Here is an 11,509-nt window from a genome sequence, read left to right as displayed (position 1 = left end):
TTAGAAAAACAGTGATGGAGCTGGGGTGTGGAATGCTTCTTTGCTCACCAGAAGTTCAAGGTTCTTGAGACTTTTGGTGTCTCCCGTTTTTGTCATTATGTGTTTCAACAAGGTATTGGTGTTGTGTTAATGAATTTACTCTTTCAAATATCCTGCTCCCTTGATCCATCATAATACTTTTTACCTGTTTTAGGCCTTAAGCACTGAGTCTGTCCAGTCCTGAGGGCACTGCTAGGCGTTACCAGCCTCATTGGTGTCCTCCACCCTCTGATGGAGCCAGGCCTGAGCTACATGTCCCTGCCTGAGCTGTGTTGCAGGTGTGCCTGTCCCCAGTCCTGTCACAGCGCTTCTCTGCTGGGTGGGCCATGGACCTCGGCTGAAGGTGCCTTGTCTCTGACCCTGTTTCCTAGGTGGAATTTGGACCCCATTGAAGCCTTATCTCCAGCCTCATCTCTGCCCCCATTTCCAGCTGCCCTGGGCTTGGCTCATCCCCAGGCCATGCTGGGGTGGTCGATGGACCCTGCTCTCCAGCTCTGCCCTTGTGTTCAGCCCCATAGCAAGGGTCTCATCCAGAGCTGCTGAGAGATAATGAGCATTTTGTTTGTTCATTGTTTGACACATCTATTTCACACGCAGAAAATATCATGGATGCTTGCAGCTGCCCAGTTACGCAAGCCTTGGGACAGCACATTGAGATCTTCCCACTGCCCGGCTGTTATTCTCACCTTTGTCCTTTCTACTTGTTCCTTTGATTCCTCCCCCCCTCCCCCCCCCTTTTTTTTTTCCCCTTCTCTCTATTGGGGCAACTCGAACTATGTAATGGCTAGGACTTTGCCAGCTGGCAATCTGGGAGCCATTGGCGCTGCTCTGTGAAATGCCAATTACTGGGGCTAATTGCCTCCAAAACCCCTGCCCTGCTTTTAGGGGGGCTGCATGTAATCTTTCTCCGAAGAAATCTCTTTGTAGCATATTGAAAAGATTTTGTAATAAAATTATTGAACTACAAACTGGAGTGGTAAGGTAGAGAATGTAGTAGCTCTGGCTAACGTGCCAAACTCCCGAAATATTTTCATTTATTTGGGAAAAACAGTGTTCTGGATGTTCATATTTACAGAGTGCAAAGAAAGGATCAGGCTTTATATGTTTTGGTGTCGATCCCATGAGCTAATGTGTGAAAGGGAAGTCATTAAGCAAAATTTAGTTAATTAAATTATAGAACAGGGTGCTCCTATTAAGTTTTTCACTGTTCTTTTGTTCTGAGATCCAGCACTGAAACACAGATTGGAGAACTGGGACACTGAGTTTGCTATCTGAGGTAGCTTTGCAGTCAAACAAAGAAGGCTAGGTAGTTTTCATGTGTTGAAAGTTGAACTTCCTAGCAAGAATTATAACCTGTTAGTTCTTATCACTCGATTGTTACTCGAAGTTACTGATTATTTAATAATGTCAATTTGCTTAGAAATGCCTGGCCATAAGCAGCAGATGTTACATTTATTTCTGCTTTCTCTGGAATTTCGCAGGGCCTGGAAGATCTTAATGCCACTATTAGCAAAGGTAACTTTATTTTAGAAACTCATTCTGAACGTTCACAGCAAGAGGAAGAAACTGTTATTCCTTTTGACCACAAAATGTGTGCTATTTCTAAGTGGAGTTCTTTGAAATAACTAGGATATCTCCCAGCTTGTTGCTTTAGAGGAGACTTAGTACAATGGCACTACGTTTCGTTAGCATAATGAGTTTTTTTAGGCTCTGTGATATTGACTGAGTTTGAAGTACCATAACTTTTAGTCAGCTAAGATTTAATTTGCTAGCAAAGTGCAAGTTTGCATAATATTTTAGCCTTCCTCAAATTTTAAGCTGACTGCCTGTTTTCTCAGAAGATTTTGGTAAACATTTTGGTTAATGTAACCAAGTTCTGATTTAGGAAGCAATTCGAATATGAAAGTCTATCCTGCAGTTTCTCAGTAGGATGTGCCATGAAAGCAGCTTCCCCAGCGTGGTCTCACAGTTACAGGGTTTGCCTCCCGGAGAAACAGTTCCTTGGCGTGACTTTCTCCAAGGTGGTTCAAGAACCTGGCACAGCTCCGTGGCGTCCCTTCAGTGCTCCTGCCTGTTTTGAATGCAGGGCAGGAGCTCTGTAAGCGGACTCTTGATTTCTCGGTGGTCTGCCCTTTGTGTAGTTTGCCATAGCTTAGCGTACAGGAGTGTAAAATCACCTGAATAATCTGCTTGGTCAATCCATAAACATGGATAGTAATAATGAAGTCATATTAGACAGCTGTAAATCCCTCTGTACGGATACATTATTATTCCCAGTACTTTGGCTATAAGGTTGTTTTAAATATTAAAAATCTATGTGAAATGTACACTGATCTTTTCAATTGGTCTGCCTTAAAGATGTTAAAAATTCATTTTGGTTTTGGAAAGGTTTTTTTCTTTAAGGTAAAATTAATACTGTGTATACTCATACGTGTTTGTACATGGGCTTTGCTAAAGCTTATATAGAAACCAGTCTCTGATTAATCTCATGTTTTCTTTTTCTTTAAGCCATTCTGTAGCATTTTATGTGCAATATTTTGTGGCCAGGCTGTCTATACAGCAGAATTTCCTTGATCTTGTCAAGGCCATGCTACAAATTTCTACAGAGAGGAACTACTATAAAATGAAAACCGAAATATTAACAGCTTTCTAGAGTTCCTTCATTTATAGTAAAGTAGGGGTGGCTCATTCTTAATTAGATTATTATAGACCTAAAATATACCAAGTGGAATAGTATGAGAGGTGTTGAATTAGGCTATCAGCAAGAGTTCATGGTTAGCCTAGCTGGTTAGTCATTAGGTTACATCTCTGTGAATTGTATGAGACTATTTTCCATTTGATATGCTTTGACAACTTAGGTCCAAATCCTTGACAAGATTTTAGTCTTCTGAGAAGTTCTGTAATACTTCTTTTATTATTTTTTAATTAACTAAGCTCTATATTTCATGTCCTAAGGACACTTGTGCATGTCAAGCATTGCTGAGGCTCACTGCCTTGATTGTATTCATTTTGAAATTGAAATGCATTGTTTTGGAAGTGCATCTGTGAAAAGTATTCTTGGAGTTCCAGCAAACAAGGCTTTAAGGCATGAATGCTTCCTAGGAAACCCGGATTGTGTGCATGTTGGTTTTTTTTTTCCTTGTCATTTGAGGAACACTTCAAATTCTCATACTTAAAATACTATCATGTACGTCTCTTTTTTAATGTTTACTGCTGCAAATATGTGCAGATAAGCTGAATCTTCTGCTGTTTAGGATTGAATGACTTCTGCACTGAGGGCCTGCTTTTTGCTGGGGAGCTCCACTGCACTTACAGTAGTGCTGGGGGATGTGGGGTGCAAAGGGGTATGAGATCCTGAGCATAGATTTGTTTAGATTTGTGTTTTGGGACATCTGTGGATTCGCCCTGCTGCCGAAGGGGAGAGCCCAGATGGCACCACAGTGAGGAGCTGCAAAGCCTGGTAGATGTGACCTGGAGAGAAGCCTTAGGAGGGCAAGCACAGCTAGTGCCGCCAACTCACAGCAGTCTGCCTGGAAAAAGCTCTCTCCCACTTCTGCTTATCTTTGGCTTCCTCTCGTGTGTGGCTAGTGAGGGCTTTATATGTGACTTTAGTTGTTTGATAGCCTTATTGTAGTCAGCCTGACCAGCATGTCTCCACAAAGAGAATTATAAGATTGATGGAAAATATCTGTACTATTAACTAGTTAATAAGGGTGGTATTTCTCATGCAAATGAGCTCTAAATAAAGAGGGAACACTGGAAGTAGGTCTGGTAAATAGCCTATATTTATTGCTGTCTTCTTCCCTGATCCCTACCTACCCCTCTCCCCAGATGTTTTTTTTTTTTTTCCCCAGAAGGTATTATATGGATTTCTGAGACAGTGTCTCTTCAGGGAACTGAAGTACATTGTGATGATAAATACAAGTGCGCAGGCTTGTTGTGAAGCATGTTCCAGGTGGGTTTTAGAATTAATGCTGCGTGCCACCCTTCTTCGTGGTTGAAGATGCCAAGTAAAAACCCTTTAGCAAGAAACAGGTGCTGAGGTTTAAAAAACAAAACAAAACAAAAATCCCAACATCAACAACAAGAAATGATTTTGTTGTTGTTGGGAATATATTTGATTATGTGTTTGCTTCCAAATTGGATGCTGATGTGAAAGCCTACTGCCCTTTGTAATGCATGCGTTTAAGAACTGTTTGTCCCACCTACCTCCCAGTGTGCCTGGGAAAAGGCTCCAGTGTACTTCTAAAATTAAGCAAGGTCTGTAGTTGACTCTCTATTTGCTGAACTTAATAGGTTTTTTTAATACACACAGAATAATTTTCTTTTTCCCTTAAAGTCCCGGAGGATCAGTTGCTGCTTGGGATTGACTTGTGCCCACTGATCAATCCTCTGCGTCACTGGTCTTGAATCTTACTGCAGTTGTTCTTGGAGAGCTTGGCGGCAGCAGCAAACTGGTAGAGCTGTTATTGACCCCAAAAAGCAATAGTGTTGTTAATGTAATAAGCAAGGTTTTCTGGGAACTACTGTGCTTTCCTGTGCAGCCGATGAGCTGGTTAACACCTTTTACTTTTTCTGCAAGGATCTGGGGCTAGAAGGGAATTAATGCTGTTGTGAAGTGCAGAGAACCAAAATAGTAGTGACTCAGTTAAAAGAGAGCCAAATCTTCTTAAAATTAAACTCCATTGTGTTAGAGATTTTACTTTTTTGATACCTATATTATTAACTTCTCTGATAAGAGCAGGAAGTGTAATACAATGATATTGGAGAAGCCTTGCACATTAAATCTAAGCTATTATCTTGGGAGCTTGTATGAGAAGAAAACACTCTTCATCTGGTGTGTTATGGGAATCAGATGTGCGGAATGTCTGTTTCTCAAGGCTATCATATAATTCACAAACCAAGTTTTCTGTGCAGTTTCGATTTTCTTAACTTTCAAATAGGTTGTATGGAATATGTGGGAAGGGTGTGGTACATTTGTGGGTGTTTCTAGTTTCAGTAATAACAAAAGATACTGGACGGTTCCTGGGAATTTTATCATGGGAAGGGTGTTTGCTTGCAAGTTGCTCCCACTCATGTTGTAATCCTGAAGATTTTCCAGTACTAGCATTTAATAACTTTATATGCAACAGGTTGATGGTCTTGAAATTACAGACGTGCGCCAAGATTTGCTTTCTGGGTGACCCCTCTAACTGGACTGGATCAGATGTTTGAAACAAGACTGAGGTTTGCAGGCAGAAAAATATGGAAGAAACCTGAGGAATTTGTATGCTACAGACAGCCCATTTCCTGAACTGCAGTCAAAGCTTGGATGTTTATGTGCAGATTGTTTGAGGGAGTGTGACAGCTTGACAATGCCATAGTGCAGAAATAGTCAGTGTGGCTATATTAACGCTCCCCTTGATATTAGAAATACTTCGGCTACCCCTGCATTGCATCTTCAGAGGTGGCACTGCACTGAGCCAGTAATTTTGCTCCGTACTTCTGAATCTGACATAATATAGCCAAACAATCCTGTTTGCATGGATTAAGAGTCGTGACTGATGCTGATTTACAGATGCTGATGCCACAATCAGGTTTAACTGCACTTTTTTTTCTTTCTTTCGGTATAAGTTTTCTAGTAGTCACATTAGATGAGCTTTCCCCTCATCCCTCCTTTTAGCTGGGATAATTTAAAATTGACTTTATCCTATTCTCTTAGAGTATAATTAGTTTGGGAATTAACTGCTAATGAAGTTGTCTATTGCAGAAATGCTCTATTTTTTGTGATTTCACAGAATGCTACTGTTTGTACACCATGGCACTGTTGAGGGTCTTTTTATTTTCTTCTTCCATGATCTGTACTGTGGTCAGGCTCTTCTCCCCTCTTGTTTTCCCACATTTGTCCCCAGTCTCCCACACTTGCATCTAAAAACCTATTGGACAACACTGATGTCTCAAGCAATGGCTATGTAAATATTTACTGACATGACAGTCAACAACAGAGGGGGGAAAATTGCTACATCCTACCACTCAGGAAGCCTTCAAGTTCTCTCTCTGATCATACAGTCGAGGAGAACAGGAAGAGTTTGCTGTCTGTACTGGACTTGATGTGTTTTTGCTCTCTTGGTTCCTGTTTCATTGCAGATGTCATTCATGTAGCTGTGGAAGGCTTTATCAGCCCTTGAGGAGACCTTCTCCTACGCACACACTCAAGCCACTCAAGACTGGAGCTGTAGTGGAGAAAAATGGAGCTTGGAGATCTCCTGGCGTTTGCTTCCACAGAAATGAATAGCACAACTGTCACCCTGACTTTGCTAGCGGTCTTTCTGGTTCTACTGTATTGGTAAGTGTATTCATGATAATATGGGATGTGTATCATGCGCAGCCTGCTGAAGTTCCCCCAACATCTATACAGTCCTATTAAGATGAAGCAGGAAGATATTTGGGTAAAAGGGATATGAGAGGGAGTTGGTTTGAATGAAAAGGTTGAAATAAATACTTAATAAAAAGTCGTGTTGCTTTTTGGAGAATTCTCTCCTTGAAATATTTTCGTGATGTACTTTACCAACTATTAAGAAAAATCATCTTCAAAATCTAAGAACTTATTAATGTTAGTTTCTTACTAATTTCAGTAGGGTACAGGAATATTGGAGCTGGTCAGAAAGAAGCTAAATATTTGTTGCAGAGTCTTGCTGGACCTCTTCCTGTACTGTGCTGTGCATTTGTCTCTTGCCAGGTTCCTCAGTTTAAGTTTACAGACACTTTAACCGTTGCTTGAATTTCCTCTCTTGTGCTTCCCACATTGAGTACTGGGTACGAATCAGAATGATAGCAGCCCTAATAGTAAACTATGGTAGGCATTGCAGTGGAATGTGCTGAAATGGAAAAAAAAGTCTTTGTCCAGATAATTTATTTAAGAAATTAAATTAGCTGAACTGGGAATGCTTTTCTGGGTGTGTTTTTACTTCAATACTTCTTCAAATCCTGCTTTCCAGTCAACCACTGTTTGTTGTTGTTTTTGGCTTCAGTTTTTTTTTTTTTTTTTTTTTTTTTTGGATGTGTGTTTACTCCAGAAAAAAAGACTGGGGACAGCGGCAGAAAAAGCACCTGTGAACAAAAACCAAAGCTGAGCTATAAGAAAATAGTGATGGAACCATGAGCTTACCAGTCATTGCAGTAGTGTAAAACAGGGATCACTTGTGCATGTTTCTTGATTTTTTGGAGTTTTGTTCAATCTCCTTGTGAATCAAGGGAGAATCTAGAGAGATTCAAGAGTCAAGACAGGCCCATATTTATTATCGATGTGTGTTGCCATATCAAGTTGATTGATGAGACTGCCCCTTTTTTTTTTTTAATGAGATCTGCCCAAACCTCTGGCTGAAATTATCACAAAAGTGGAAGTCCCACTGACTTTAAGCTATCCTTGGAAAATGACTGGCGGCACTAGATCTGTCAATAAATCTGTGCTGGCTTATGGATCTCTGTAAGGTTAAAGTGAGAGGGAGGGAAAGGTAGACTTACAGTTCAGAAACATGGCACGTCAGCCGGTGAGCTCCTGACAGCTGTGAGACTGCTGGGAAAGCTTGATGCTTCCACTTAGTAGAAGTCAAAACGTACCCAGGTTTCTTAAAACACTGTGTAAATGTATTGTATATTCTGATATGTGCTCTTCCAGAGCCTCATCTTTAGTTAAAATTAGAAGAAGACTATTCCTCCCTTTGATGTGAAGAAGTCTTGATGTAAACAGGCCTAACTGTAATAGCAGCATTAAATCAAACTTAAGCGGGGTTCCTGATTGTGGATAGTCAATTGCTGAACTGACTGCTTACCGTGTAAACTTCCAAAAGCATGATTTAGAGTTTGTCAGCACCTTAGAGGTGAGTTGGGAAACGACCTTTCAATAGAAACCATTCAGTGTTTCTCATGCCCTAGCTAAAGATGAGTGTTTTGTGATGCCTTTGTGTAAAGGAAGCTGGAGTTTTACATGGGAAAGTGGTTTTGTACTTTTACCTGTTTCATGGCTATTACTACAGTCGCAATAGTGATATTGGTATATCTACTGCTGTTGATGTGCAGATACAGGTTGATTTTAGGATAGCTTGTTAAAAGACATAGATGCCTGTAGGCCACTGTCCCAGTGAGAGGCTGGTGTTGTTTCTTAAACTTAAATAAAACACGTTGGACAACATCTCTGGAATGCTGGTAGGTTTGCCTAGTGGATGATACTATTCAGTATCTATTTCAGTATAATGCAGAGACTCAATCTGGAAGGTTAATGGCTTGAAGCACATCTGCTGCAAAAAATGTGGTTGTTGCTGTTGCTTTTTATAAGGTTTTTATAGCAGAGTTCTGTGTTTAAACAGATGAACAAAACCCAGTGCACATATACAGACAATCTCCTTCATTCATGGCTGCAACAGTGGGTGCAAGGAGTTATTTAAATAGTACGTAAAAGGTTGGTTATAGAAATGTAGGTTTCTAATTCGAGAAAATGTGTTATGTTGCAATCATGTTGCATACCCCACTGTGCGCCTCTTCTAAGAGTTAGAAAACACAAGCGTTATGTATGGCAGGAGTAATAATAAAGCAATAACTGTTCAAGTTCCTTGGATGCTACCATGATAACCCTTTTTCTCATTTTTTAATAACTTCAGAACTCTTCTCAAGCTTTATTTCTGCTAGAGTGTTACATCTTCTCAGAAGGGCAGCTGTGGGGGAAGAATGAATATTTGCTGTCAAAATTTAGGTATGGTAGTGCCTTATGACCGATCAAGATTGGGGTCATATTGTGTCAACTTGTGTGAGTACAAAGAACCAGCAGTTCGTTTTACAATCTAAAGCTTGCAATCTAAACAAAAGACAGTGGCAGTTACAGAGAAGAGTCAATAGGTCTAATGCACACTAGAATAGTAACATGGTGATGGCAACTGTCATGTTAGCTGACCTATTTCCTTAGCATGATCGTTGTGGGTGGGGATACTCTGTGGTTTAAATGACCCCCCTTGAGTTACTGCCCATCAGCTAAGCCTCAGTAGCTGTTAGTATGTGTATTGTAAGGGCAGCTGTGATTTATCACAGTTCAGCTGACAAGTGGTATCTTGCTAAGTTGTGATAAGACCAATCTCTTTGCATTTCTTGGTAAGGTGAGGTCACATGAAACAGGGAGAGAAGTGAGGGTTGATTGGGAAGGAGAGGAGAGGCGAGGCTATAGCTGCATAAAAATAAACTTCTAAAGAAGTTACAGGTTTGGAGAAAAAACTTGGATGATTTGGTCATTCTTTAGGCTGCTATTTATGGTACAATGAAGATAATTTTTCTTATAAGAAATCCTCTAATAGCACACCTCTAATTTCTCATGTATTGCCATCAATGTAATAAGGCATAATCTGGCTTAGTACATGAAGTCCAGTAGTAACCAGTGGCAAAACACCGAGCACTCTTGAAAAATTACCTTCTTGTTTTTTCCCCCTCTATGGTTTCTGCTAGTCAGCTAATTAATCGGAATAGTTGTTCTCAAGAGCACTTTCTTCCTCAGTTCTACAAACTGCTGTCTCTGTTCACTTGAATTCTGTGAATCTCAATTTCTTTCAGGTGTGAAATAAAAATAAATGCTATTTTTAAGGGAGGAATATGAGGTTTAACATTTACAAATGCCAGTGATACTCTCTGGCAGAAAATACAGTAGTACAGCTGTGCAAAGCATTGTTCATTTTCATCTCAAACATATGCTGAGTTGGGTCTTCTATGCTTGGTTGTAGCTGAAAACATTGCTTTGTGTCTTTCTTTTTGCTGTCTGAGAAGATGTTTGATAAAACGAAAGCAGGAGTTTATCTTGCTTTAAAGTTTAATGTACCATAAGCTTAGCATTATGAAGAAGCTGTCACAGCATTCAGATACCTGTGTTCAAACTGGATTATCAACCCCTTGTCTAAACAAACCTCAGGTTTTTTAGACACTTGGAGGTTGGATGGGAGGTGTTTATTTGTGTTTGTAAGATGCATGTCTAATTGCATGCTTTCAAATATAGTAAAATATATACTAGTGACATGTAAAATGAATCAGAAAGATGGCATTTGTACATTAAAGCAATTTTAATGATGATTTGTGTTGCAGAAGTGTATATAGACACTGAGAGATCCAGGTCCCACTGGATCTAGGTACCATCCATGCATTATGTAACAAGACAAAGCTGACCCAAAGCATTTGCAGTCTTTGAGAAGAATGAAAACTAAACTTCTTAAAAATGTTCCTCTCGTCTTAAGCTTAGATGTTTGCATACAGTTAGAGATAGAGGAGATACTTAGGCACTGGAGACAATGTGTGTCAGAATTCATCAGCTGATACCACATCTGTTTAAGACTGCTTTAGAATTTAAAATTCCAGGATAGCTAGTATTGTGTGTAGATTATTTCAATACTATTGCTTGTTTTGCATTACTTAAATATGTGGTTTGGGGAAGGACTATGAAAGAAAAATGAAGTTCACAGATATCTGTCTCTAGATACAATTTCATTCTGGTTTTGTAGAACCTTGCTGTTTTGGCCTCAGTGAAGCAAAAGTGCAATCAAATACATCTCAGATCTTTTTCTCCAGCTAGATGCCATCTAAAAATAGACCTTGGACCATTTCTTGCTCTTACAAACTTTGGTGTTTACAAAAGTTATTTGATTGCTGGGGTTCTAGGCCTATGATCTGAATGAAAGTATAGAGTGAGCAGCTTATTCTCTCTAACACATTCAGATGATGCTTCCAGCCAGAGCCAGTGTTAGGCAGTACAAAACTTGCATCGTCTGTTAAAGGAGCACCAACCATGAGGGGATATGCACAAGCTTTTCCAGCTCTTGCCACTGCTATCAAAGAAGGCTCTGTGTCCATCGTGGCTGGAAACAGAGGCTTGGGTACAGAGCAGCAGTGTACATGCATAGTGATATCTTGCTGCGCTCTCATACGAGTTTCAAGGAATGAAGAGGTTCAGAATGATATTCTAATCTTCAGCTGCTAAAGCCTGCCTGTTTTGCTGGCAGGCAGAAAGCACAGCTCCCTCAAAGGTGCTCAGGGACCGCTGTTCTTGTACTGCAGCTTGGCCTGGGCTGTCCTTTCACCAGCTCTCTCTGCTGAACTCTCCTCGTTTTGCAAGTCACTTCTACAGTGCTGGCTGACCTCAGTTTTCGGCTCAAGACTATCGTCCTGAAAGTCCTGAAAGACTACGGTCTTTCTCTATTACAGCTTGGCAGTTTCTCAGTTTGCGGTGTGCCCTCTGTCAGGTTCACTGGGGCAGGAGGCAGGGAAGTTTTTTTTTTGTTTGGCATTTTTTTTTTATATGTTCAGTTAACCCCTGGCTGTTTTTTCCTACAATGGCCATTATGTCAGTGGAAGTGGTTGTGTTTCCCTCCCCTTTATTCAAATAGCCCATTATGGAAGTTAGAAGGATCTGACTCAACAGGAAACATCAGCAAACTGCTGTTGATTACAGAAAAAACTCACCAAC

The 11,509-nt window shown here is 40.3% G+C and overlaps 1 protein-coding gene across 1 annotated transcript in view; it reads left to right on the top strand.

Annotated features, from left to right (window-relative positions):
* Nucleotides 1-6,266: 6,266 nt before the first annotated feature.
* TBXAS1 (thromboxane A synthase 1) overlaps nucleotides 6,267-11,509 on the top strand; it is a 229,124-nt gene continuing 223,881 nt past the window's right edge. The window contains exon 1 of the mRNA XM_062589583.1: nucleotides 6,267-6,364. Coding sequence (XP_062445567.1) covers nucleotides 6,267-6,364 — 98 coding nt within the window. The remainder of the gene's footprint in view (nucleotides 6,365-11,509) is intronic.

Source organism: Rhea pennata, chromosome 1, assembly GCF_028389875.1.
Source record: "Rhea pennata isolate bPtePen1 chromosome 1, bPtePen1.pri, whole genome shotgun sequence".
NCBI lineage: Eukaryota > Metazoa > Chordata > Aves > Rheiformes > Rheidae > Rhea > Rhea pennata.
The sequence above is the reverse complement of the archived record's forward strand: the minus strand, read 5'-3'. Positions and strand labels throughout refer to the sequence as shown.